Source organism: Neurospora hispaniola (genome assembly GCF_033458365.1).
Source record: "Neurospora hispaniola strain FGSC 10403 chromosome Unknown B0T23scaffold_3, whole genome shotgun sequence".
Lineage (NCBI taxonomy): Eukaryota > Fungi > Ascomycota > Sordariomycetes > Sordariales > Sordariaceae > Neurospora > Neurospora hispaniola.
Window position 1 is genome coordinate 251,177 of NW_026944408.1, and position 25,814 is coordinate 276,990.

Here is a 25,814-nt window from a genome sequence, read left to right on the forward strand (position 1 = left end):
TGCCCGTTCGTTGGTAGGTCTTTATATTGAAATTGAGTGTAACGTACAGTCCAGTATTAGGTTGTTTGTTAATTCGAGACGTCGTGTCAACTTTCCTATGCGTTTTCATGGCTAACTAATGTATACAATCTTATCTTGGATACGCTATCTCTAGTATTTAAAATGCTAAATTAAATCCAACTAATACCTATTAATTTATTCATATAACCTTTAGGACCGTTCGAAATAGATTTTGTCTAGTATATTATATTTTCTATATAGTAGGAGTGCCTAGTGTACTAAGTTAATAATTAAACTAGTATTGGACTGTACTTGCTTTATATATAGTCCACGTAGATGAGAGACAAAAAAAAGGAGGAGAGAAGAAAAGATAAAAAAAAGAATAAAAGAGAAGAATTTAATAATATTTAATATTCGTATATTAAGGAGAGTATGAAGTTAGAAGGTGTTCGGTTCCTTTTGTGTTACAGAGTACGCTAGAGGTGCCGGTTGTCAACTTGGTGTGTTACTGTTACTTCAGTGTAGAGATACCTAGGACAGGTAGCGCGGCCCGGCCCGGGCCGTTCCGGTTCCGCCCGTTCGTTCGTTGCAGGCCTTCATATTTAAATCGATTGCGACTTTACTTGGGACTTTGCCCATAATCCAGGCTATTTGCTCGCATCTAGAGGTACATGTAAGTTCCTTCCCAGTCATCTGCTGTCTTTTCACTCAGCTCCGGCCTGTTGCTTAAGAGGACCGCTACCTCGCAAGTAGGTGCCTCTAACCCCCCAAGTTCTTTTTTTCGCCTTTCCGATTTGCCTATGCCCACCAGAGTTGGTATCTACCTACCTAGGCACTACCCTCAGCTTGTCCCCCAACTCCCCCCTTGTAGCCTTTCCTAGATACCCTTCCTTCAACCCCATGACGTACATAGTAGCATTCAGTCCGTCTACATGTACATGTACTCCAACTCCAACCCCGTCCTCACACACCTTTCCGGTCCCCAATAAAGACCCATATCCTCCCAATCCGCCCCTTCCCACTCCCCATATCTAACCTCCCCCTCCGCGCTGTCTATGTCTTCTTCACCACTGTCCCTCGACCAATCAATCAGCAACTCGTCCCCCCATTCCCATGACCCCCGTCTGCTCGGCATCCCCTCGCGAAACGGCTTCACCCCCTCCCTCTTATTCGCATCCAGCGACACCTGCCACACGTCCCTCACTCTCTTCCGTAACTCTCTAACAGCCGCTTCAAAGACTTGTTTCATCGGATGTGGTTCACCACCAGGAAAGGGAACGAACTGAAAAGCCGAAGCAGTAACCCAATCCACCCCGCTTTCAGCACGATTCCCTTCCATCGACCTGTTCAACTTGAAGTTCTTGTTCAACGCAATGAACGTCGTCAACATACTTCCCCTTAGATGATGCGCCAGTCTTGTTCTCGAAAAGGTCTCGAGGGTTTGGTGATGCGGGTGGAACCACCATGGAGATCTGTACCAGTCTTGGAAGATCGCTAGGAGGAACTTGTCTCTGTTTTGTATGTTTGCCGTTTCGGAGTGACAAGACATGGCATCAAGGGGGTGACACCCGGTAGACACATCAAACCCAAATAAAAAAGAAACTTCAACGTCCCGCGCATCAGTGTTAACGATGTCTCCCTGGAAATCGGTGTTCAAGGAGTGGATGTACCGTCTGATGCGGCTGTAGCCGAAGGGAGGCTGGTACCAGCTTTGGTCCTGGGCGCAGTCGTAGCCTGGGGATAAGGGGTGGTGACTTGAATTGTAGGGGGCTCTGAGGTCCTCGGTGAACTGGAAGGGACTTGCACGTGACGAGCAAGCGGAACGGAGGTCTGGAGCAATGCGGGACTGGGCGACGGAGAGGACGAGGTTGATCCATTCGAACCCGGTAAACGTGTCGGGGTGTCGCCCGGAGAGAGGTGTGAAGATTGGGCAGGTACAGCTGTCTTTCTCTTCTGTCTCGTCGGTTGTAGAGGTGGAAGTGTCGGAGCAGAGAAATATCCCCGCCCCTTCAGATAACAGCTGGCCGAGGTTGAACAGCCAAAACTCAATCTGCCCGCCTCTCGGTCGGACGAGGTCGTAACCCGTGAACCGGCTGCAGCACATATGCCTCATCTTCTTCCCCAGCGCATAGCGATCGGTGCCATGTTGGGAGTTGGCAGCGTCGTACTGATCTGGCCTTGCGCGGCCGCGGTAAGCAGTCATGGCCATGACAGCGGAGACGAGGTCGTCCCACCCGCGATCAATCGTCAGCCGTCTCGCAGCGGGCTGGAAGACCATGTCCACCTCGTCTTCGGAAAGATGCAGTCCGAAGGCGTTGGAGGCGGTGATGCCTAGTGCGGAAAGTCGGGCGTCGAGACGCGTGTGTGCAGGGCGGAGACGGCCATCGGGACAGAGTCGGTTCCACGCTAGACCGGGGGCTGAGGCTGTTTTGATAAAGGAGTCGAGGCAGCGGGCTTTGCAGAGGGTGCAGATGTCCGGGTTGGGGCGGATGTAGTCTTTGAGCAGGAGGAGGTAGGCTTGCGGGTCGTCGGAGAGGTAGTTGAAGATGGGACTTGCAACCGTCATTTTGGCACTTTCTGGTCAGGTGGTTGAGTTTGTGATTTGGGAGAAACCGAGAGTATACCTACTGCTAATCACCACACTAGGCCTTTTTATAGGTATCGAGGAACTGACTCAAGAGGACCAATGTCCCATTATTACGCACTCTTGCAGTCGTCTCTCAACATCTTCACCCAGGTGTATCACTCCCGGTCAAGCTTTGGGGTTCGTCATCGACTATTATCACCCCATAGGACCAATAGTAATCCCATCAGAGGAACAAACAGCTTCTTACCGCCGGCCGGCTAGTGTGAAGAGTTGGTCCACCCGCTGTGTCAAGTTGATCATGATGAACTCTCGCATGAATAGGTAATAACACTAAAACACCAAAACACCAAACGCCACGCTAACCTAGAGGTATTTCCCACAAGCCCCCATTGGCTTCATCTGTTCCTCTAAAACTCATCCACATCACTCCATTCCATGGTCCCACTTGCGCTTCCGCTTCCCGTAACGCTAGCACCGCTTCCACTAGCGTCCGACGACATGGAATGCTCCCTATCTCGGCCCGTCGAAAGCAAATTCGTCTCCCACTTGGTCAACTGCCCCTCTCCATTGTTATTCCGACTGTTGTTCTGTGCTGATGTGGACGACTTTGAAGATACCTGGTTGCTATCCGCGATGCACCCATTGCGTTCACAGAATGCAATGATTTGGGCCCATTCCGTTCCTTTTTCTCCTCCGGTTTTCGAAGTTGGAGGTCCCTTGTTTTTCTCCACATCCTTACTATCGTCATCATCCTCCTCCTCCTCACCTTCCTGCTTCTCATGCTCCATCATAACCTCCCTACTTCCCAAAATGATCAGTCCAAACTTGGCCCTCGTCAACGCCACATTCAGTTGATTCCTAATCCCACCCCCCGCCTGACTCTCCTGCCTAACACCCCCCGGCAAAATCCCCCACCCCAACCCGCGATCCCTCTCCACAAACCTCTTTCGACTCCTCGTCACACACAAAATCACCACTCCATGCTCCAACCCTTGAAAGGCCTCGGTCGGCCCCACATTCACCTCCCACATCATACCGTACTGCTCACTCCTGATCAAGCTGCGTATCAGCCGCACCTGCGCTTTGAACGGGGACATGATGCAGATTTCCGATTGCTTCACCAACCCTGATCGAAAAAGGGACAAGGCGTATTGACATGCCAAGTGGGCTTCACCGACGTTGAACCAGCCTCCGGTGGTGGCTGTCGAGGAAGGAGACTCGGGCGAGGGGGCTTCCAGGTCGTCGGGGGAGGGGTTGTCATGATACAAGATAGGCCAGCGACGACCGCGCCACCCGGACCAGGATTTCAGTCGGTTGCGCTCGTGACGATCGGCTTCGGCGACGAGAGTGTCGAAGTAGAAGAGTTTGGAAGGCATCGCCAAAATGGCGGGGTGGGAGCGGTAGTTCCTTATTAGATTTGTGAAGGGCGGGCGTAAGATGGGGAGTAAGTCCGGGTGGAGTTGGTATTGTTGTTGGGGCGGCTGAGCGTCTTTGGCGAGGCGCCGGGCTAAGGGGTGGTTGGCGTAAACGGGTCGCTTGAACAGGCGAGCGAAGAGGGATTCTTGGAGAGGGGTGGAGGGACAGGAGGTGCGCGGGTTGAGTTGTTGTTCGTCGCCGGCCATGATCACGAGGGGGGTAAAGAGCGGTTCGGGACCTTTGAGAGGAGGGGAGACGACGTGGAGAGGGATGAGGGCTTCGGGCTCCATGGCTTGGGCGGCTTCGTCGATTAGGAGGGCGCCCCAGTGTAGACGGGATTTGGAAGTGGGTGGCAAGGTAGGGTGGATCTGTTGATGCAAGGTGGAGGTGACGGTGTGCAGGTCCGAGTTGGTCAGACGCGCGTACATGAGCATGGAGGCGTCTCGGCAAGAGGTGACAATGATGCGGTAAGACATGAGTTGGGCGAAGGGAGGCAGGGCAAAGACGTCGTTTTGCATGTAGCAGTAGGGGAGGAGGTTGCTCAACACCTCTCGTGAGTCACGGGTTGGCCGGTTGAGACGAAGAAGCTCGTTGCGGCTCATGGACTTGGAGAGCCGATCAGCCAAGGTGTCGGCTGCTGGTTCGGATGGGGCACAGACGAGAATATGGGCACAATTGGGGACATTGCGGACGAGTTGGAGGGCAATTTCGATCATGGTCTTGGTCTTGCCTGTTCCGGGAGGACCCGAGATGAGATAGGGCATAGTGCCGTAGTTCTGGCACAGGACTGAGTCGACAGCTATACGCTGTTCGTAGTTCAAAGACTCGTCGAATCGTGTACTGTCGTAGTGCTCCAGCCAGTTGACAACGTGGGTCTGGGAAATGCAGTCTGCTTCCGTGGGGAACAGCATGGACTGGTTCCAGTAAACATTGGTGGTGGCCAACTCGTTCGCCTTGGGTCCCGCCGAGCCGTTATGGGTGACCTCGTCGATGAAGGAATCTAGCGCATCAAAGTCATTTTTAAGGACCTGTTCTGCCAGATCCAGCGACTGCGTGATGTGGGGGAGCACGTCCATCATGGGCGTATACCGGACCATGGGTACGAAGAACTGAATGTTGAACTTGACCACAAACTCTGTCGGCCAAGGCGGGATCATGGTTGGAGTAACGACTTCAGCCGTGTGATAGGTGATTCCGGCTACCCGCAAGACGAGAGTCTCGGTTGCTCTCACCACTGCGGAAACGCGGGCGTTGTAGATGTATCCGGTCCATGGGAAAAAGCTGGATTCAAAGTGGCCGCCATAGTCGAAGCGTAACTGGCGCAGCTGCACCTCGTCGTCCACTTGGACGTTTGGGGTGTTCTCGCGAAGTCCTGGGACGGTGATGGTTACCGTCGGTTCGTTTGGGTCATTGAACTTGAGGATTCCCGTGTGGCCGTATAGCGAATAAGAAGCGTTCTCCTTTCGTTGGTAAGCAAGCTCGACCTCGATCAAGGACCGAAAGTATTTCTCGTAGCATTGTGGAGAGAGATGGGGTGCTTCGGAGGAGAGATTGTCGGCGAACTGGGGCCGAGGAAGGGCGGGCAAAAGACTGGTGGGCAAGATGCCCGAGATGTACTGGAGGTAGTCGATATGTGTCTTTGGGAAGGTGTCGATAACAGTGCCGGCGTACTCGTTGATCTGCTTCAGGGCGGCTGGCACGAAGGTGGGTGCGTATACGTCGAAGCCCCGAGCGTACTGTTCATGGGCGTCAAAAGCTGGAGGGGTTTCGACGGGTGGTGGAGGAAACCAGAGGTCTTGTGCGAGTGTTGCTTGTGTCTTGGCTGACTTTTTGGTTTGGGGATTCGGGGCGCCATGCTTGAAGTGCGTTGTTGGCAGCGGGATCGTGTCTTGACCAGTTTCGGGGTTGACGATGGGCAGTGCCTTGGACTGTTTCGGCGGCAGGGTAAAGAAGGCCATGATGAGGTCCTGTTCGTATTCACCATGTCTTGACGACGCCGAGCACACATGGGGATGATTGGGCTTGTAGAAGAGTCGTCGTCGACCATGACTCAGCCGACGACGATGATGATGATGATTGATAACAAGAGGTTGGGCGAAGAGAGTTACAAACAAACACCCGCCCGACCCAATGAAACAGGGCCGCCCGCCCACGCAGCCCATTGCAGCCTAACAATTTTGTGCTGCCACTCCCGTCAGTCATGATTGGCTGTTTCAGCGACGAAAGTCCGTGCCACAGCCGCTGCAATGGCAGAATACTGCACTGTACCTCTAGGCGCCAATGGGTAGGTACCTAATGGAGGGGCGTATTAACAGAAACACGCTGAATTATAATGATATCTCCATGGAGGTAACTCGAAGAAGGCTCAACAAACACGCCTTCATAACCGTTTACAAATCGTCTCCAAGAACGTCACCTCCTCCGGCCTCAAACTCAGACCCTCGGGAATCTCCACCCCTCGCCTTGAAATCACTACCCTCAGCCCTCTCTCACCATCATCATCCTCCCCCGCCGACTCGGACACTGCCCCGCAACTCTGCGCTTCAATATCCACATCTCGCAACGTCTCATCACTCCTCGTTCCTCTTCCCAGCCGCGACTCCGAACTTGACCCCGTCCTCGTCTCTTCACTTTCTTTACCACCACCACTTGGCCCCTTCTCCAAGCCAGCCACCCCTTCTTCTTTCCCCTCCCCCTTCCCATTCCAAACCTCACCCGTCGGTTCCGGACTCCACCAATAAATCGGAAACCTTCTCCGCAAATTATTCACCACAAGCGCACAGCACATCATGATCACACACCCCAGCATCACAGGCGCAATCAAGAACCAGCCCAGCGCCTGCACCTGGTCGTCCAAACCCGCCATGAGGGCCGTCGCGCCCGCGGGCGGGTGCACCGTGCCTGTGAGCGCCATGACGGCTGTGGCACTAGCGCAGGCGAGCGAGGCGCCCACCCAGCGGATGGATTCAAAGTGCGGGGAGAGGGCAAAGAGTTTGGCGATGGAGATGCCGACTATGCTCGAGAGCAGTTGGCCGCCGATGGCGTTGCGGGGCTGGGAGAGGGGGGATTCGATGGCGTAAAAATCGAGGACTGCTGCTGCGCCCTGTTTGTTTTTTGTAAATGTAGGTTAGTGAATTGTAGTAAGTATTCTAGAGCGAACAGTAGCCGGTAGGGGTGGGTGGGTAGGTAGGTGGAGGTGGATGCATGACATGGAAAATTCGGGGTTAGTCATTCAGCATGCTTGGTGGTGTTGGCGTACATCAATAGTTGATGTAAATCCGGGGGCGGGATGTGACGCCACCACATCGTCCAGCTCAACTACCGTCCATCAAACCCACAATGCACACATCCTTCACAATCATCATCACCATCATCATCACCTATGGAAAAAGAAAAAAAAAGAAAAAAAGAAACTTACAAAACTCCCCACAACAACCGGCACCCCCCTCCCCCGAAACCCCTCATAATGCTCCCCCACCGCCCCAATTATCGTAATCGTCACAAACACGCCCACAAACGCAAACAAAATGATTGCCAAATTCCCTAGCGCCGGCTTCTTCGCCCGTTGGGATGCTGGGCTTCGATATCCCAAAAAGTGCGAAATGGGCGTCGGGAAATGCGGTAGAAAGGAGGCCGGGATAAAAGGGTTGATGAAGTGGTCTATTTCGAGATGCCATGTTGTTGGACGGGTGCGGTACCATGGTTTAGGCATGGTTCAGTTGAATGCGTTTTTGTGGGAGTGAAATTGGGTTGGTCGTGGAATTGGAAGTTCCGTCGTGGGGAAGTAGGTTGTTGGGTCGGTCGGTCGGTCGGTAGGTGAGGTATGGAACTTTCTTTCCGTCTTGGTAGAGGTAGGTATCCACTAAATAAAATGTAGAAAAACAGAAAGAAGAAAACACGAGAAAAACACATGCAAACAAAAGCAGAAGAGTAGGCAACAACAAGCTCAAGATCAATCGGGTGCCACGCCACGAGTGTTATATTCATTCCTCTTTCATTCAATTCCCCTTGTTGACCGCTGACCTAGAACCTTGGTTTCAGTTTCCGACACGTAATAGCTCGAAAACTGTTTTTGTTACGTTTAGCTTCGTTCCGTCCCTCTCTCGATGGATGGATCGATCCCGAATGACGGTCTAGTCTACCCGGTCTGTCCGGTGAAAGGAAGAAAAAAAAAACACCGAACAGCCGAGGAGCCAAGGTCGTGTGTGGTCAAAATAAGGTGGTGTCTCGGTGTGTTCCCATGATCTCATCCGATGGGTCCTGGTTCCAGGGCGGGTCAGGTCCAGTTTGGATGAATACCTAGGTGGATCCACCGAATGGACCTAACTTCACGGTAGCCTCAGTTACCGAAAAAAACCACCTAGGCACTATGTAAATGGCGCTAACAGGTTCACTGTCGGGTTTTAGGGATGGGCTTGCGGGGCGCACGAGCTAGAAGTGGAAGTTCGGGCGGCAGGATTCAGGTCCAGGAGGAGATATGCTAGGGGGCAGATCAGGCAGGTGACGGGAAATGAGCGGGAATGGAAGAAAGGGATCGTAGGTAGGGAGGCCAAATGCAGATCTTTTGACTCCAGTACACTAAACGATGGTAACGGAGTGATGGGCTTCGGGATCTCGGGGATCGGAAATTGAGATGAAGTATAAGAACGGAAACTCGAAAAAAAGTGGTGCCTTGCTGTCTTATAATTCTCCGTCTTGCCTGCCTTGGACAAACTAGAGGTAAGAAGCTGAAGTGGAAAGCAGCAAATCGTGCAAAGACATGGCGTCTTCATCAACCCCTTCTCGCCCGCATATAAAGCCAAACAGTGAATCACATTAAACAGCAACCTCAACTGATGAGCCAAAGATGGCCCACAGTATCCGGCCCTTCCCCGTTTACTCGGCGCCGAGAAAAACAACAGGCAACATATGAAACCGATACTGTGACTCAAACATCCAAAACCCATGGTTTTCAAGCGCTAACCGCGAGACAGCGCCGCGGCATGAATTTGCCCGTCGTCGCTTCTTTCACCTGAGCAAACAGGTGAGTGTCGCTTCGATCCAGTCCCTCTCGCGGGCATCAGATTTGCTAACAGAAACTCCGAAACAGGCTTAGCGGCCGCCTTCGTTGTCCGAGTGGTCCGTGTTACCGGCCACCACCCGGTTCGGTCCTGCGCAGCTATCTCCGCGGAGCTTCTCATGTCCCGTCCGGCTGGCACGCCGTTCAAGTCTGGTGGCTTTTTTTCATTTATTCGAGAGTTTGTAGTGTGAAATATGTGGCGTAGATTTCGGACCCGATCCTCTTAGTCCTGTCGTTCGTAAGCCCACAGGAACACGCTGTTAGCACCCATCTTGATGAAGTTGGGCACTGATAGAGACCATGGATCTGGCATAGCCCCCCAGCTCCCAAACCGCACTTCTGTAAATATGCCCTTTCTGGAGCCTTAGCGCGAGTGCGATACCTGGAGAACTCCTTAGTAATGGTACGTAGCGAAGGTTGGGATAGGGTAAGTTGTGCAGCGCTGGCGGAGAAGGGGAGAGCGCGCGCAGGCGAGTATGGGGTAATTGTTGATGTCAACGTCGAGACATGCTACGGGCAAGAGAAACGACATGGACTACTTGCTGAGGATAAAAATGGGGTTCGGGTAGCGGGAAGTGACGAGAGGGCCAGGGCTATGAAAGCGTCAAATCTGAGCTGTTGATGTTGTGGAATCACATGTGGCGGATGCTACATGGGAAGTGGTCGTCAAACAAATCGAATACCTAGTATGGATAGTCCACGGCAGTTCTACCAGCCGTCTCGGCCAAGAACGACCCTACGAAGTCATTTTTCCAGGTCTAGCCTCGTTTGGCCGGTCTTGGATCTGGATGATGAACTTGGTGAGAGCGGAGTAGGGTCGAGCTGCGTTGGGTGGCAGCGGAGATGGAAGAGGGAAGTTGAAGACAATGGAGTTTGTGAGAGGGAAGAAAACAGAGTGCCCGCCGAGGAGCAACTACAGACATTGGTTGTATCCTTGTTAGTGTTCTGGGGTAACTCTGGAAGAAACGTTAACATTAGTCGCTGTAGGGGGTGGAACTTGAGAAGCTATCAGTTTACTGTGGCATTTACTAGCAAAAGTGCTAACAACGGGTTCCGACAAGATCGGATTGCGAGCCAATAAGTTAATGTCCGTAACAGAGGAGCTGATGTTTCACTAAGTACCTACAGGCTTCTGGTCACTTAACTCTTATAATAGTTGATTATACAAACCTCCATTTCCGTATTCTCAGATATAAGGATGGTTTCAGGCACGAGAACATTGCTGGCATTTCAAGATGCCTAGCTCGTCCGGGACAAAATAATTGAGACCTGTAATATTATACTTGTGGTATACTCCTACTACGCATCCAAGCATCTTTGTAATACCTCTAGTCTTGAGTTCTAGGCAATTCCTGGATAAAAATTTCTAAATAGGACCTATGCCTATATCTTTTCGAATTTGTATAAACCCTAACTGGACAGTCTTGCAACGGCCTTCTCTTTAATTTTGACGATCGGTAGTAGACTGGTTTACCTACCTAACCTGCTGGTTGGTCTCATTTATCTTGTCCTCGATGAGCCTAGCAGGACTGTAACACAGGATTACCCCGCTAAAAAGCAGTGGTGCTCAACTACCCCACACTCAGCCCACAGCACTTCCCTGCCCAAGCCAAACAGCTTTTTCCACTTCGTCATCTTTCCAAATCGACTGATCTTGACCAATACCACCACCAGCACCACCACCACGACTGCGAATCGCAACATTGTGAGAAACTACAATACCAAAACGACGAGCACATATTGGCACACTCGAGTCAACTACGCGAGGATACACACCCATTATTGGCGGTCTCCGATCCAACGCGCAATCTACCTCGTCGTCGACCTACCTCGCGACCTTCCCATACCTTACTCAACACTATACACATTGCCGATTAACTACTTTTCACCGTCCAAGATGCGCTTCACTAACCCCAAACACTCCCTCTCGACGCTCGACCCCTCAGGCGAATCGCCCGTCTCCCTCCTCCCCACGACGCCCGAAGACATGTGGCACGCGCACAACCTGATCGCGCCCTCGGACCTCTTGCGCGCGCACGCCATCCGCAAAGTCGTCACCACGGGCTCGACGGGCTCTACGACGTCGGACCGCGTACACACCGACCTCACGATCCGCGTACAATCCGTCTTCTTCGACCCGGCCGCCTCGTCTCTCCACGTCTCGGGCACCGTCTGCCAAGAGAACCAATACGTCAGCTTAGGCCAGCACCACACTTTGGATCTGGAACTCAACCGGCCCTTTCAGCTATGGAAGCGCAGCGGGTGGGACTCGGTTTCCCTAAAAATGCTGGAGGAGGCGGTGGCGGAAGACACGGGCGAGGCCATGTGCGCGGTGGTGATGCAGGAAGGGCTGGCCAACATCTGTCTGATCACCGAGTTCCAGACGGTCGTCAAGCAGCGGGTGGAAGCCAACATCCCCAAGAAGCGGGCGGGCGGGTCGGCGAGCCAGGGCGGCATGACGAGCTTTTACGAAAAGACGCTGGCGACGCTGCTTCGCACCGTGGACTTTTCCCAGCCGCGGCCGTTGTTGTTGGCGAGTCCCGGGTTTGTGGCGCAGGATTTTAGGGGGTACATGCAGAGCGAAGGACAGAAGAGGACAGACAAAAAATTGCAGAGGATGGCGAAGGATGCGGTGGTTGTGCACAGCAGTACGGGGTATGTGCATAGCTTGAATGAGGTGCTGAAGAGCCCGGAGGTGCAGGCGACCATGAGAGACAAGCGATTTACGGGCGAGACGGCATTGATGGATCAGTTGTACGATCGGTTGAGGAAGGATGATGGGAGGGCGTGGTATGGTGCGAAACCGGTGGAGAGGGCGGTGAAGGAGGGTGCGGTGGGGAGGGGAGGGGGCGTGTTGTTGATCAATAACAAGTTTTTCAGGAGTCTGGATATCAAGACGAGGAAGAGGTTTGTGGCGTTGGTGGACAAGGTCAAGGAGGATGGAGGCGAGGCGAGGGTGTTGAGCAGTGATCACGAGAGTGGGCAGCGGCTGGATGCGCTGGGTGGAATTGCTGCGATTCTTACGTATCCGATTTATGACTTGGATGAGGACGAGGTGGTGGAGGAGGGTGGTGAAGGGGAAGAGTCAGGGGCGGCGGCGGAGGAAGGAGCCATAATTATATGATGGATGTTTTCCTTGTTTACAGCGGAAAATTACAGCCCGGTCTTTTCCGAGTTTACTCCAGACTTATTTTCCGATTGTTTTGCCGTATACCTTTGACATGGTGATGCACAGCTTTGGTGTTTTACTCCCACTCTCCGCTTCTCGGCCTTGGACCTCCGATTTCTGCGAAAACGACCGACGTCATTTCCAAACAGGAATTAGCAGGAAACAAGGTGGGGCAAATGAGCGATCCGATCCCACGAGGTCTGATTGGAGCGCATTGCTCAACACATAGAGGTACATAGCTTCATGGGCAGATGTATCAGCGATGGAGGGTGTGTGTAATCTCGCGTCAATGTTTATGTCGATTAAGCTCTATTATATATGTTTCATGATGGTGGATGGTCTTGATCGGTGTGTGGATGTGAAGACTTGTTAGTAACAAAGTACGCCAATTCCAGACATGAACTTGCACTTTGGTCAAACCTTTGTTGTCCATTTCCAAAAGGAAGGAAGCATCTCGGAAAAGGCACAAAGTCCATCCTCCATCTTGCTTCTTGGTACCTTTTGTGCCTCGCTGCCGCTGTACAGCTTTCGCATCTTTCCACTTCCCATCCCCCTCCCTTTTCCCTTGGTTCAGGCACAGTGGCATTGACTCACTACAGTACATTATTTTTTGTTTGTGTCTGTGTTCACTAGTAATTACTGTCGCACAGTTTGATCGTACGTGTTTATTTTACACCTTGGACATTCTTCTCCATGTCGAATAATCAGTCCATCGAGAATCGCAAATCGGATCTCCAAATCCAACCAGTGGAGCCAAGTCGGGGCCACGGCATCTCGACAAATCCGACTGTCCGATATGTAGTCAGGTCTTGGCACGACATCATCTTGATCTTGGAACCCTGACGGACACAGCTGCCCGCCCCCTGCCCGCTCGCCCTGGTCCCGCTCTCGAATACAAATCCCCACAGCGCCCTGAATCCAACCCCCCCGGAGGCTCCATCTTACAGTGGACTCTTTCAGGGCACTTTCAGCAGGACTCCAGTCTGTGCCTGCCTCGCCGCCGACCGACCGACTCCTGAACATTGAATTGGATTCTTTGTCCGTCAGGGGCTTGCGACAAGGACGGGATCGAAGCGAGAGAAGGGCATTTGGAAGACGAGAATAATCATCACGACACAACCGGGAGGAACAGAACAGGGAGCACGCCAATAACGTCACAAACTACCTAAACAAGCGAAAACGTGGCATCCGCCGGGTTGTAGCGCTAGAAGCAAAGTACCTAAAGAATGTCGACCACGACGGCCACGAAACGAGCATCATGGACGCCCGGCGACGACACAAGAGCGATGATATCAACGACGACAAACAAATACCTCTCCCCCGAATATGCGACTGCCCCTGCACATCACCACCACCACCCCGTCGTCGTTAATCACCATCTGAAGAATCATCTACATGGACATTACGGCGGACATGATGGACGTGCTCGCCATGTCAGCTACGCCGCGGTTCCTGTGTCAGGGGAGAACAAAAGTGGAAGTGGTAATGGAAATGGAGAACATGGAGGTATGTACACTACAAGGTCAAAAACATGGCGATCGACCAATCCCATCACCACCACCCTTCTACTAGTCAATGTAGCATCATGCATGCATAAGTGCAGTGTGGTGTTGTGGGTATTGATTGCCAAGCCTCTTGAGTTCCATGGATCGATTTTATCTTGCATTCGTTCGTTATTGTCCCTTTTTCTCTTCCGTCCCCTTCACATTTCCTTCCATGTTCCTTTCCTGGATGCCCGCTCGATGAGAGTTGAAGCTCCAGCTTGTACGCGTACAAGACGCAGCCAAGACAAGGAAGCACAAAGCGGGATCACAGACCAACGAAGGACCAAGGAAGTGGAAGGTGCTGTAATATGCAAGTGAGCTGAGCTAGCTGTAGCCTGGCGTTACCTTACCTTACCTTTCCTTTCCTTTCCTTTCTCCAACAATTGGTTGCAATCAATCATTCGGTTGGCCATCGATCCTTGACGTAGTGTTTTCCCTTTTTGCCTTGGTCCGTCTTTTGTCCATCCCCTTTCCTCACTTGTACCTTGTATCATGTCAATTGATACTTACCTTGCGTGTATCCCTCCTTTTTGTGTCTTTCCCCTTTCGTCGTCTTTCCCTCCACTCTGCGTTACGCGTATCCCGCACCTAGAGTAGCACCTCACCTCCCTACTACCTCTTAGGTATGGCCATGCGCCAGAGTATTGACGAAGCCAACAACGGCGCAATCGCACTAGGTACCCACAGCCTAATCCGACCAGCCACCACCACTCCCGTCCCCATCCCCGGCGCCATCCGACGATCTCTCTCCATCTCCGCACGAGGTTCCTCCTACAACACCCAGGCCACCGCGACGCCTGGTTCGTTCGCGACCGTTACCGAACAGCAATCCAACAAAGACCAATACGCCGAAGACAACACCAGCAAGCAGCTCGGATTCGGATCCCACAATGACAATGCTGGCTCCACGGGCAATGGCGCCGCTGTCAGCACAACCCGCCCGTCCATGGCCCAATCGTTAGGATCCAACTCGGCCATCGATCCCCTTTCCCAGGTCAGTCAGTCATTGATAACTGCCAGATACGCGTATGGAACCTGACCATTCTCTCTTTCTGTTTTTCAGCAAATCTTTATGCGACGACACACTGGCGACCAATTGTCCTCCTCAAAACCACCCAAACATTTGCGCACTCAGTCGAGACCCGAGTCCCCGGGCCTGATGTCGACTGGAGAGGGGTCTGGGATAGCAGGCCGGCAGAATGCAGACTTGTCATCCTCTTCGAAGCCTAATACACCGGGTGGTGGTGATGTTCCCAAGGATAAAAGGTGGGTACTTTATCCCCCCCATCCTGTCCCATCCAATCCATACTAACACTCTTTCCATCTCATCATCAGCAAAAGTAAAAACTTCTTCCTCCGCTCCCTTACCCTCCGCGGCCGCAGCTCCTCCAAGTACAACGACTTCGATTCCGACTCCGAGTTCGGCGGCGACCCCCGCATGAATGGCTTCAACGCCCGCGTCTTCAGCCAAGCCGTCGGCTACACGCCCCATCATAAAGAACCGCCCAGGTACATCAGAACAAAAGCTGCCAACAAAAAGGAACGAGACTTTGGCCGCGTGTTTCTGGCCCAAGAGTTGGTGGGCACTCGACCGCCGGGGTACAACAACGCTCATAATTCACAACAAGAGGCGGATAAACAGGAGGGAGGAGGAGGAGGCAACAAAGGGGATGCGCCAGGCCAAGGGGGCGCCAGTCTAACTGTCTCCGTCGCCAGTGCCAGCGGTCGCAAAGTCGCCAAAACCGGCGGCGCAATCTGGGCCACCGAGTTCAGCCGCGACGGCAAGTACTTTGCCGCCGCCGGCAAGGACAACATCGTTAGGGTATGGGCGGTCATCTCCACCCCCGAAGAACGGCGAGCCCACGAGGAGGAGGAAGCCGCTGCTGCGAATGGAGGGAACGGCACAACCGGAGAAAGGCTTAGCGCACCCGTCTTCCGCGACCGACCGTTCCGTGAGTTTGTGGGGCACAGCGGCGAGGTGTTGGATCTTTCTTGGTCCAAAAACAACTTTTTGCTGAGCTCGTCCATGGACAAGACTGTGAGGCTGTGGCACATGTCCAGGCAAGAGTGTTTGTGCACCTTCAAACACAAGGATTTTGTGACGCGGTTGGCGTTTCATCCTACCGATGACCGGTTCTTCCTGGCAGGGAGTTTGGATACCATTTTGCGCCTGTGGTCGATCCCGGATAAGCAGATTGCTTTCTCGGCGCAGTGTCCTGACCTTATAACGGCTGTGGCGTTTTCCCCAGATGGCAAAACGGCGATTGCGGGCTTGTTGAATGGGTTGTGTTTGTTTTTCGAGACGGAGGGGCTGAAGCCGCTGGCGCAGGTGCACGTGCGAAGCTCGAGGGGGAAGAATGCGAAGGGCAGCAAGATTACGGGGATTCAGACCATCAGTGTGCCGCCGATGGATCCGTTGAAGGAGCTGTCTGGGACGGGGGATAAAGCGCAGGGAGAGGTCAAAGTGCTGATTACCTCCAATGATTCGAGAGTGAGGATATATAATCTAAGGGACAAGTCGTTAGAGATCAAGCTCAAGGGACACGACAACTCGGTTTCGCAGATTGCCGCCAGTTTCTCGGACGACGGGAAGTACGTCATTTGCGGCTCGGAAGACAAGAAGGCTTTCATCTGGGGACTGAACGGAGGACAGCAAAGAGCGGCATACATCGAGAAGGAAAAGTCACCCTACGAGTACTTTGAGGCTCATGGGGAGATGGTCACCACTGCTGTTTTCGCGCCTACAAAGACAAGGATGTTGCTGGGACGGAGCGAGGATCCTATCTACGATCTCTGTAACCCGCCACCGATTGTCTTGAGGAGCGCAGGGGAGGAGGCGGCGACGGCGAGTACGCATAGTGCTGCTGCAAGTGTGACTGAGCTGTCTTCTGAGGACCATCATCAGCCAGCACCACCAATCGTGCCAACGTCGGCACCGATTCAGAGACCGGAACCGAGCCCGGCGTATATCGCAAGGTCGACGCATTATGATGGGAATATCATTGTCACGACGGATGATACTGGTATTATCAAGGTGTTTCGACAGGACTGCGCTTACATCAAGCGCAAGCATGACAGCTGGGAGACCGGGTCGACTTTCTCTCGCAAGCTGGCCTCCCACGGTGGTAGCCTGTACAACGGAAGACTGGGACGGAGCATTAGCGTGTACTCTCGGACTTCGGCGGGCACAGGTGGTAGCGCCGCTCACTCAAGAAGGGGTTCGATGTCCGGGAACAATGCGCCATACATGGTTGCTTCGCCCGTATCTCACGCCTCGGCCCTCAACCAGGCCGTCAACGCAGGCAGCGATAGGATTCTCAGATGGAGGATGGGCATCGAAAACGGCGCCGACGGAACCGGTCCATCTGGATCTCGCCCGGGACAAGTCAGTACCGCACCCGGTAACAGGTCCTCTGCCATCGTGAATGGTAGCAAGAGGTGGTCCGGCGTCCAAACCCCACCCCGCAGCGACCGCTCTCAGAGTCCCGTCCGCGGCGGCCCTGCTACCTCTTCTGTCCCTGTGGGGGCAGGCAACAGAGCTTCCATGCCAGCAGCTGTTTCGGTTCCTAGTACTCCCAACCGTAGCGTCAACGCCAACATCAACGGAACGTCTACTCCCAATGGCGCGGCCACGAACGGGTATCCACATGGACACTCCCACCTTGCTACGCATACCGATGCCAGAAGCAACTTGTTGGAATCTCCCGCCAATCTGACTCCTTTACACAGGGTTAACACGATGGGCACGGGAACGGAGTTGGGGAGTCCGACGCGGTCAGTGCCGATGGATATCACGCCTGAGAGGAACAGGCAGGCTAGGGAGAGGGAGGAGAGGGAGGAGAGGGAGGGAAGGCCGAGGAGCCCGCCTGCGCCTGGGTTCAGTTTTAGGCCGGCTAAGAGTGGGAATGGGACCTCTGAGGAAAGGCGGGGAAGTCAGCCTTTGGAGGAGCAGGGCGATGGTGCTGGCAGTGGTGGAAGTGGACTTGGCAGTGGCAGTGGTTCCGGGAGTGGAGGTATTTCGTTCTGGAATCCGTTAAAGGGTTGGAAAGTCGGTATACCTGGTTTCGGCAAGACTTCTGCCGCTTCTGGGTCTGGTGGTGGTGGACAGAGGCCAGGTACTTCCGGTCCAGACAAGGAAGGAGGAGCAAATGGCAAGGCACATAGCAGAAGTCAAAGTCTTGGTGCCTCGAACCATACAGCCCACATACAGGTCCCGTCACCGCTGGCGGATGGCGAAACTTCGGACAGAGTCAGTCCCGGGATTACGCCATGGGATGTCCCGCTGAGTTCATCGGTGCAGACCCAGTCAAGCGCTGGTGGGCATGGACGACGAAAGAGTTTGGGTGTTTTTGGTACTATCACTGGTGGAAATAAGGGGGACAAGGAGAAGGAGAAGGCGGAACGCGAGGTAACAAGAAGGTCATTACCTGTCGGTCCATTGCTCGCCATCACTGATGACGACGACGACGACGATGACAACAACAACAACGCCCATAACGACCGTGTCAACGGACAAGGACACACGCGCTCTCAATCCTCCAGCACCATCACCGGCCTTCAACGTCCACCGCTCATAGTCCCCACAATTATCAACACGCGCCCCAGTGGCGACGAAGAGGATTATCGGCCGGCTATCGATGAGGTGCTGCAGCAGCAAGAGTGGGATAGGGAGAGGGAGAGGGAGAGGGACAGGGAACAGGACAGGGAACGAAGTAAAGACAGGTCTCAGAGGATTGTGAGTTATCCGCGGTTGAGTTGGAGTACGAGGCTGGGGATGGGAGGAGGGAGGGGGAGGGCGAATAGTGATATTGCTGAGAGGGAGGAGGAGGAGTAAAGTAATTGGGCTGTCCGCTGGAAGAGGAGGAGAGTTTGTTCATGATACCACTACTGCTTTATACAATACACGAGATACCTACCTACCTTACCTACCTGTTTTTACCTGCTGGACTGTACAAGCAACTTTTGTTGGATGAAGTTTGGTTGGCAACAGCTATAGAGCGAGAGAGAGAGAGAGAGAGAAATAGAAGAGTTAATGGAGCATTGTCAGCGATCAAGTACCTAGTTGTGTTTGTCTTTCATGCCATGCCACTACTTTGCAGGCTTCCAGGCTTTGCTCACTGTAGGTACTTCATCCTTCCTGCCCGCTTTATCCGTACTTAGACTCTACTAGCGTTTCCCAAGGTAGACCCGTGCCGGCCCGCTGCAATTGAGCCGAGCGAGACCTTGTAAAACAAAGTGAATAATGGGGGAAACTTCCATTGAAGAGGGCACCTGCCTGCTATTTAGGTAGGTAGGTAGGTAGGTAGACTTGACGTCAATAAGGCGTATGATGTTAGGTAGATAGGTAGGTATGTTATTTGTGGTAGGTACCTACCTATTAATGAATTAATGAGCATTGACGTGTTGGGTAATCGAACGATGGCGATAGAGTCTAGTGCTAGTACTTGGGTAGGTTGGGATCCAAGAATGGATACCTACCCACCTACCTACCTACCTACCTATAGCTAGGTAGGTACTGCAAAAGACGCGGACCGCGGACAGAAGTCACGGACCAGTAAGTACATCATGACATCAAGTTGAACTTGAAGCTAAGGTACCTTACCTACATGTATGTCAGCGTGGTGATCGATCGACTTGCTGGGGGTGATGTTTCCCGGTTTCTCGATCCGATCCCAGAGACAGTGTCGGCTTTGGCTTTGGGCGTGTGAGGTAAGGGAAGGGAAAAACATGAGGGAAGTTAGGTACTGTTGCCTTGAGTGTGTGTTCCTCTTTTCTGACACAAATAACTAGTTCCAGTCAACATCTGTGGACTTCCGTGGACGGGTGGTGAATTTGAACAAGTTCAGTTAAAGAAGGAGCGCATTGAGTCTCTTCATGTTGTCTGGCGTGCAGCCGTCTGGATCGGAGTTTGGCTGCTTCTTTTTTCCTGCTCTATGGTTTCCTGCTCTATGGTATGGCCAGGACCTAGGGAGTGACAAACCCAGGGCAGATGAAACACTCATTTCGAATTAAATCGTTGTACAAAGGTGAATTGTCCTCATAAGTCAGATGTTGGCGTGATGTACCAACAAACAAACAAACCAAAGCCTCAATGGTCTAGTGGTATGATTCGCGCTTCGGGTGGTGCAACTGCTCCCTTGCTTGCGAAACAAGCAATACCAATGTGCGAGGTCCTGGGTTCGAATCCCAGTTGAGGCCTTTTTCATTGTTTCTTCTTTTCTTCTCTTTTTTTTTTTTTTTTTTTTTTTTTTTTTTTTTTTTTTTTTTTTTTTTTTGTATGCGTGTTGTATGCGTGGTGGGTGTTGCTGCGTGAGGACCGAAGCGATACGGACTTGGGCACCTCAGGGATGAATCAGGCCGAATGACTCATGTCGGAAAAAGTGGTCAACCAAGTGCAAGCCAAAACCTCCGTCTTAGTTCTGTCAATTCAAGCAAGTCTATCTGTCCAGTCTAAATAAAATCCCATTATCTCTCGTATCAAATGTCGGAATCCAATTCCCCCGGTCTCAGAATTCAAAACGTTATCGTCCTCTTTCCACCCTAACACCAACCCCCGTGCCACTCAAACCCTTTCCCAACTACCTCTACCATGTCACACCCTCCCCATTCCCAGATCAAATCTCCTCAAGCCAACCCCCACTCAAGCCTTGATAGGCGCATAAAAACTAAACCTTCCCTTCGGATCATACTTCCTCTTCAACATCTTCAACCTCTCCTGCCTCCACCCTTCATACCCATACATGGCCTGCAAACTCTCACTCCCCTTTGCATAATTCACATACACACTCTTCTGCTTGACCTTGTCCCCATACGCCGCGTCTCTAATCTTTTCTCCCCAATTTTGCGCCTGCGCATCCAACGTTTTGTTTCTTTCCGTCTCCTCATACGTCACCAAGAATCCATACAGCAGCTTCCGATCGCGCAACGCAAACGCCGTGCTTTCGTAGGGAACGGCCTGTACGGCTTGAAGGGAGTATCCCTCGAGATAAGCCATGGAGAGAGAGAGGGCCGGTTCGGCGCGGATCATGTCCCTAAAGGCGTTGTACGACTTGCGCAGACCTTTGACGTCGTAGGAGTCGACGTCCATGCCGTAGACGGTGGCGCCGGCTTTGGGCTGGCATGCCCAGTCGGTGACGCGGAATTGGGCGGCGGCGGCAAGACCGGGGTAGTCGGTTGTTTGGACGGGGGTGGTTTGTAAGGGGGAGAGAGCGGCAAAGGGGGCGAAGTAGGAGGCGGCTTCGGAGGCGGGGCCGTTGTAGTAGACTGTTGAGACTAGGATGGGCTGTTTGTAGGTGGTGTTAGTGATGCCTCATAGAGGTGGGTACCTAGGTAGGTAAGGAGGGAGGGAAAAGGGGAAAAGAAAGACTCACATTAACAGGATCAACCTCGGGCACCAACCTCCACAGACTCCAATAAACCACATATTGACTCTGGTTCCTCATCACCGCATTATGCACCCTGTACACCTCCTCCAACCGATCCTGCGTGAACGTAAAACTCTGGTACGACCACTCTGGCCGGACCGCATCATACAACTTATACTCCACCTCCGTGACCACCCCAAAGTTATGGCCCGCGCCCCGCAACGCCCAGAATAAATCGCTGTTTTCTGTGTTGGACGTCTTCACCGCCGTGCCGTTCGCCAACACCACCCGCGCCGACAAGATCTGATCAGCGCCCAATCCATACTGGCCCTGCAACCAACCATGTCCACCGCCCAGCGCTGGGCCCAGCAGACTGACGCATCGACAGGATCCGGTGGTTGTCTGCTTTCCTCGAGCCCAAAGCGCGGGAATGACGTCGTTACCGCGTAGTCCGCCGCCGAGAGTGGCGGAGTGTCCGTCGGCAGCGAACTCCATCTTGGTCAGGTTGCGCGTCCAGATGGCCATGCCGCCCTGCAGTTGCGACAGACCTTGCCAGGTGCCGTGGGTGCCGGTTGTAGCGAGGAAAGGGATGGAGTGGGTGTTGGCATATTGGATGGTCAGAGAGACGTCGCGCTCGGAGGCCGGGATGACGATGACGCCGTAGGAGGGGGAGTTGGTGTGCGTGTTGAGGGACCAGCGGTGGGTGTACTGGGTGAAGGAGGGGGAGGAGGGGAGGAGGACGAGGGCGGAGGGAGAGAGGAGGGTGGTTAGGTCAGATTGGATGGTTGGCGGCAGGGAGACGACAGGGGAGAGGGAGGAAGTGTTGTAGTCGCGATGTTCGAGAGAAGAAGGGAAAGAGGGGGTGTGGCGGATGGCGATGGGAAGGGGGCCGGTTGCAACTGGGGAGGCGGCTGTGAGGCCGGCTAAGGCCAGGAGACCGCCCCAGATGAGGTAGCGGGTACAGGAGAGCATGGTTATGAGTTGATCTGTTGATATGATACCTGAGTGAGTTCAAGGTTCGGATGGGTTGCTTAAAGGTGTCGAAGAGGACTAAGTCGTCTGGAGGGACTGGAACTTGAGAAGTGCTGCTGACTTTTTAATGCTCTTAAGCTCTTGAGATGTCCTGTCTTTGATGCTTGGAACCTCAACAGATGCAGTTCCACAGGTCCATATTTATACCATCGCCGGTGATCAGTGTTCGGGCCTCAGGAAGCAAGGACGGAGGTTGCCTGGAGGCAGCAAACCCAATCTCAGCCTTGTAAGTGTTGACGCTGTGCCGAGAGACCGACATATTGGAACTTTTGTTGTCACGGAACGCACTGAAAGGCACGGAAAGGCGAAGTTGACAAGGCGCAGGAACCGTATTCCGTGGGACAAGAATTTCCATCTTGACATAGCTATGTTCAGGGATTCCCAACTCGCTCCCTCCGGATGTCTGTGTCATGATGACATTGTTGTAGAGAAAGACTGTGTCCTAGCGACGTGGAGTAACCGTATTCATGGATTAGACCTTTGGGTCACTGAGAGTCTCATACTGGGAGACGTACACCAAATGAACCGTTGACAGGGTGCAGGTACCCTGCTCTGTAGGACAACGATCCCATGCTACACAGTCACCTGGTTCTCCCACTGCGTTGATACGTTCCAGCGTGCCGGGTGAACCGCAGCTGGTCTGTGGTCGCTTATTCCAGGAGCCTAGCCGCGCCTTGACACAAGGCCATCGCAGGTGGCGATGGGCTTCCCTCAACCATAACTTGCTGTGCCGCATAGGGGCGACCATGAATCTTGAGCAACGAAAATCGCCGACGGAAGATATAGTGGTTCGATGGAAGAGTGCAATGGAACGAGACCTTTTCACCTTGCCCTATGTGGGCAAAAGTTCGGGGCGTTTCCAGTGGAACAGCTTGGCGGGCCCGAGGAATTGGGAGGTGTTTTGTGCAGGATGGCTGCATGAACGACTTGGAGGGATGTGAGAAGGATTCAACTGTGGATGCCTTGATATCAGACCAATTCTGTTCAAGTGCGGGCTTTGTGGTAGTTCGTGGTTCTCGAGATTGTCTTCTGCAGTGGCCTCTCCAAGACGGCCAGGACACTCGACCATAAGTCATCCAAGACAAAAGTTACAGCAAGCCGAACATTGTGAATAAAGGTAGCACCTAGTCCAAATTCCTGAATGCACTTTTCACCTTTAGAGCGCTGTCGATTTCCTTGGGGGCCAATGGCCCGGGTTGCAGGCTCAGGCACTCCGGATTGCCCGGGTGGCCTCGTCGGTTCGGCGGATTTCTTGGCAGCCAAACGACAACATGGCCGTCACTAGCTGTGCCACGCTTGAGGCTTTATCGATGGCGAGTTCTTGCTGTTCGAGGGAAAGCCATCGAGGCCATGTTGGGGGCTGACTGGACTCGCCTGATGGTGAGCTGAAGGGTGTTGAACTGCTGCTGACAATAGACCAAGCCCCAGCTGAAAGAAGCTAGCCTATCGAAAGAACGCACAGTACGGTCCTTTTTTTTTCGGTCAACCCCGGCCCCAGCCTCACCAATGGTATCACCAATGGTGTAGTGTTCACGCCGCGAAGGACTTTTGAGAGTCACCAATCCCCTGCCAAGACGACGCACACCTCGCTTGTGTCGGTTCCTCTTTGCCGCAACTGTGCCCCTGCTGCACATGTGCCACGTAATGGGAGATTTCGGAATCAAGACTCGCGATGATGCCATTGGGTGAATAGACGCGAGGGAAAGCGAATGGGAGACGAATTGCTTGGATGGTTTGGTTGGTTGCCTAGCAGCGCAGACGGTCATGTCCGGGAGTGGCGATGCAGAAGACAGCGACTGAAGTTCGTTGTTGGGGGTGGAAACTGGAATGGCTACAGCAGATTATGAGCCTGCTTAATTGATTGTGTAGTAGAACCAAATGACCAAACGTGGACAAAGATGATGGGGAAAAGAGGCATTTGGAAATACTGGGCGCCAATCCGTACGTAGACAACATTCACTCGTTGGGTTCTATGGTAGAGGAGACAAGGCGAACAAAAGCAACGACGACCATAAAAATAACTCACGTGAATTGGGAGAAGTGATTTATTAGTAGAAGATGAAGAAGAAATTTCCGCAGGGCAGGCAGATGGAAGTGGAAATGATGGTGGGCGACGACTGCCACAGTTGGTGCAACGACCGCTCTTGCTGTCTGAAAACCTTTATGTCCTCCCTCCGAGCCAGTTTCGCCGCATATAATGGAGAGATAGAAACAATGCGACACCACAACGCAGGCGACAAAGCAATCACGGTGCATCACCACCATAACCATGACCATGCTCTTCTCCGCAGCTCAGCATTACAGTTTTGCTGCTTATAGGTACAGAATTAAGTTCTTGAAAACATCCAATAACAAGGGCCGCTGGTCTAGTGGTATGATTCTCGCTTAGGGTTCAATCCTGAGCATTCTTGCGAGAGGTCCCGGGTTCAATCCCCGGGTGGCCCCATCCTTTTTCACCTTTTTTCTCTTCGTACAACAATTCCAAAATCTCGATTTTTCTTGTTCAACAAGCCCGCATCCGATTTCATTTTTTTCTCTGTGAGGAAAAACAGCAGTGAAAAAAACAAATTAAAATAATGCAAAGAACATCTTTTTGCTGCCGTACAACTCGGACTCACGACATCCACCATTGCATCAGTTGAGTCTTATCTCTACGAAAGTGAATGCGATGGATCCGAATAAGGGAGGGAGCCATGCAGAAAAAATGTCTCGAGACCTCTTATATGCGGATTCGTTGCACATGGGCTTCAGATGGATGCTCACATTGAATGTGCAGAAACAAAAATTCAATATGTCGACATCCAGTCGTGCAGTACTCGCCGCACTGCCGCCGGGCCGTACCGTTCGCAACATCGGTGACGTGATGTTAGACTGACTTGTTCAGTCTATACATTAGGTACACTTCGCGTAAAAGAAAGCCGAGGCTTGAAATAAGGTAGGTAGTCTCCTCTCCCACTTTTCCGGCGTCGATAGCAACAGGAACTGACCTCTACCGAATGATGGCAAGCAAGGTTATTCCTAGCTGTTCAGCTGGTGGATAAAAAGGCAGATCCGTTCCATTCCCGCTCGGAACCTGGACCTTGCAACGATTTACACTAAAAACGAGCCACGACAAACACGCTTGGCGGAATGCTTGATGCTTCCAGCTGTACATTACAGAAGGGGACTAGAACTCTCGCTCGGAGGAGAGGAACATGTACCTCTATGCACACTACACCGGACCGGACCGGCGCTTCGGAGCCCGTCTGCGTCCCGAAGCCCGCACTCCGGAGAGTCCGCAAGGCTCGTTACGGACAAATGTAGGTAGGTAGTTTTCGCGCTCTGCACAATGTGGTTGCTGCATGTTTGCGAACAAATTCTGTAGAGGTGTTTTGTGCCTAGAGGTACCTCGCAAGTTTGTCCATTATGGGATCCGAGATGGATAAGAGAGCATCCAGTGATCTTTTTGTTCCTGATTAACATGACACTACCTCTAGTATCAGGTTTCGGACGCCTTCAAACACCCGGTGCGGAATAATGACCGGGATCGGGCCCAAAAGCGACCCTTGCTCGACTCCGATCACATCCATAAACAATTGGTTGAACAAGCCCATTTGCCATACACACAAGAAACCCGTTGATCGACATCAAGGATTTCCAGCAA

General features: G+C 52.8%; 8 protein-coding genes and 2 non-coding genes across 10 annotated transcripts; 5 read left to right on the forward strand and 5 right to left on the reverse strand.

The window, feature by feature from the left end:
* Nucleotides 1–673: 673 nt before the first annotated feature.
* On the reverse strand, nucleotides 674–2,566 carry B0T23DRAFT_452266 (uncharacterized protein; the record flags this gene model as incomplete). The annotated part of the gene is made up of 1 exon (XM_062841138.1): nucleotides 674–2,566. One exon carries the CDS (start codon nucleotides 2,564–2,566, stop codon nucleotides 929–931), a length of 1,638 nt encoding a protein of 545 aa, XP_062693581.1. The 3' UTR covers nucleotides 674–928.
* B0T23DRAFT_354895 (P-loop containing nucleoside triphosphate hydrolase protein) lies at nucleotides 2,524–6,087 on the reverse strand. The gene has a single exon (XM_062836143.1). The coding sequence runs from the start codon at nucleotides 5,959–5,961 to the stop codon at nucleotides 2,995–2,997; it is 2,967 nt and encodes a 988-aa protein (XP_062693582.1). The 5' UTR covers nucleotides 5,962–6,087; the 3' UTR covers nucleotides 2,524–2,994.
* A 239-nt stretch (nucleotides 6,088–6,326) lies between these two features.
* B0T23DRAFT_102759 (HPP family-domain-containing protein) lies at nucleotides 6,327–8,157 on the reverse strand. Its single transcript, XM_062831721.1, has 2 exons — nucleotides 7,422–8,157; nucleotides 6,327–7,106 (listed from the first exon to the last, which is right to left on the reverse strand). The coding sequence occupies exons 1-2, from the start codon at nucleotides 7,713–7,715 to the stop codon at nucleotides 6,384–6,386; spliced, it is 1,017 nt and encodes a 338-aa protein (XP_062693583.1). The 5' UTR covers nucleotides 7,716–8,157; the 3' UTR covers nucleotides 6,327–6,383.
* A 199-nt stretch (nucleotides 8,158–8,356) lies between these two features.
* B0T23DRAFT_102766 (uncharacterized protein) lies at nucleotides 8,357–9,251 on the reverse strand. The gene has a single exon (XM_062831722.1). It carries the CDS (start codon nucleotides 8,947–8,949, stop codon nucleotides 8,407–8,409), a length of 543 nt encoding a protein of 180 aa, XP_062693584.1. The 5' UTR covers nucleotides 8,950–9,251; the 3' UTR covers nucleotides 8,357–8,406.
* Nucleotides 9,252–10,558: 1,307 nt separating this feature from the next.
* On the forward strand, nucleotides 10,559–11,895 carry B0T23DRAFT_375987 (eRF1 domain 1-domain-containing protein; the record flags this gene model as incomplete). Its single annotated transcript, XM_062836921.1, has 1 exon — nucleotides 10,559–11,895. A coding segment is annotated over exon 1 (770 nt), but the record flags the coding sequence as incomplete, so codon positions are not given.
* Nucleotides 11,896–13,138: 1,243 nt separating this feature from the next.
* On the forward strand, nucleotides 13,139–18,827 carry B0T23DRAFT_375990 (uncharacterized protein). Its single transcript, XM_062836922.1, has 4 exons — nucleotides 13,139–13,737; nucleotides 14,453–14,769; nucleotides 14,839–15,041; nucleotides 15,111–18,827. Exons 1-4 carry the CDS (start codon nucleotides 13,458–13,460, stop codon nucleotides 18,607–18,609), a joined length of 4,299 nt encoding a protein of 1,432 aa, XP_062693586.1. The 5' UTR covers nucleotides 13,139–13,457; the 3' UTR covers nucleotides 18,610–18,827.
* Nucleotides 18,828–19,860: 1,033 nt separating this feature from the next.
* B0T23DRAFT_t117 lies at nucleotides 19,861–19,973 on the forward strand. The gene has a single exon. It is a non-coding gene; the product is annotated as a tRNA-Pro (tRNA).
* A 442-nt stretch (nucleotides 19,974–20,415) lies between these two features.
* On the reverse strand, nucleotides 20,416–22,430 carry B0T23DRAFT_314616 (FAD-binding domain-containing protein; the record flags this gene model as incomplete). Its single annotated transcript, XM_062834814.1, has 3 exons — nucleotides 20,416–21,057; nucleotides 21,146–22,125; nucleotides 22,319–22,430. The coding sequence occupies 3 exons, from the start codon at nucleotides 22,428–22,430 to the stop codon at nucleotides 20,416–20,418; spliced, it is 1,734 nt and encodes a 577-aa protein (XP_062693587.1).
* A 2,096-nt stretch (nucleotides 22,431–24,526) lies between these two features.
* On the forward strand, nucleotides 24,527–24,616 carry B0T23DRAFT_t118. The gene has a single exon. It is a non-coding gene; the product is annotated as a tRNA-Pro (tRNA).
* A 749-nt stretch (nucleotides 24,617–25,365) lies between these two features.
* B0T23DRAFT_314007 (uncharacterized protein) lies at nucleotides 25,366–25,791 on the forward strand (the record flags this gene model as incomplete). Its single annotated transcript, XM_062834777.1, has 2 exons — nucleotides 25,366–25,470; nucleotides 25,648–25,791. The coding sequence occupies 2 exons, from the start codon at nucleotides 25,366–25,368 to the stop codon at nucleotides 25,789–25,791; spliced, it is 249 nt and encodes an 82-aa protein (XP_062693588.1).
* Nucleotides 25,792–25,814: the final 23 nt, after the last annotated feature.

Excerpts from the sequence above, each read along its gene's own strand:
- B0T23DRAFT_354895 (XM_062836143.1), bottom strand. The coding sequence starts at position 5,961 with ATGGCCTTCTTTACCCTGCCGCCGAAACAGTCCAAGGCACTGCCCATC.
- B0T23DRAFT_375990 (XM_062836922.1), top strand. The coding sequence starts at position 13,458 with ATGTCGACCACGACGGCCACGAAACGAGCATCATGGACGCCCGGCGAC. Across the intron at positions 14,770-14,838 it reads CCATCGATCCCCTTTCCCAG|CAAATCTTTATGCGACGACA; the intron begins GTCAGTCAGTCA and ends TCTGTTTTTCAG. Across the intron at positions 15,042-15,110 it reads GATGTTCCCAAGGATAAAAG|CAAAAGTAAAAACTTCTTCC; the intron begins GTGGGTACTTTA and ends TCTCATCATCAG.
- B0T23DRAFT_102759 (XM_062831721.1), bottom strand. The coding sequence starts at position 7,715 with ATGCCTAAACCATGGTACCGCACCCGTCCAACAACATGGCATCTCGAA. Across the intron at positions 7,107-7,421 it reads CGGTTGTTGTGGGGAGTTTT|GGCGCAGCAGCAGTCCTCGA; the intron begins GTAAGTTTCTTT and ends AAAAACAAACAG.
- B0T23DRAFT_102766 (XM_062831722.1), bottom strand. The coding sequence starts at position 8,949 with ATGGGTTTTGGATGTTTGAGTCACAGTATCGGTTTCATATGTTGCCTG.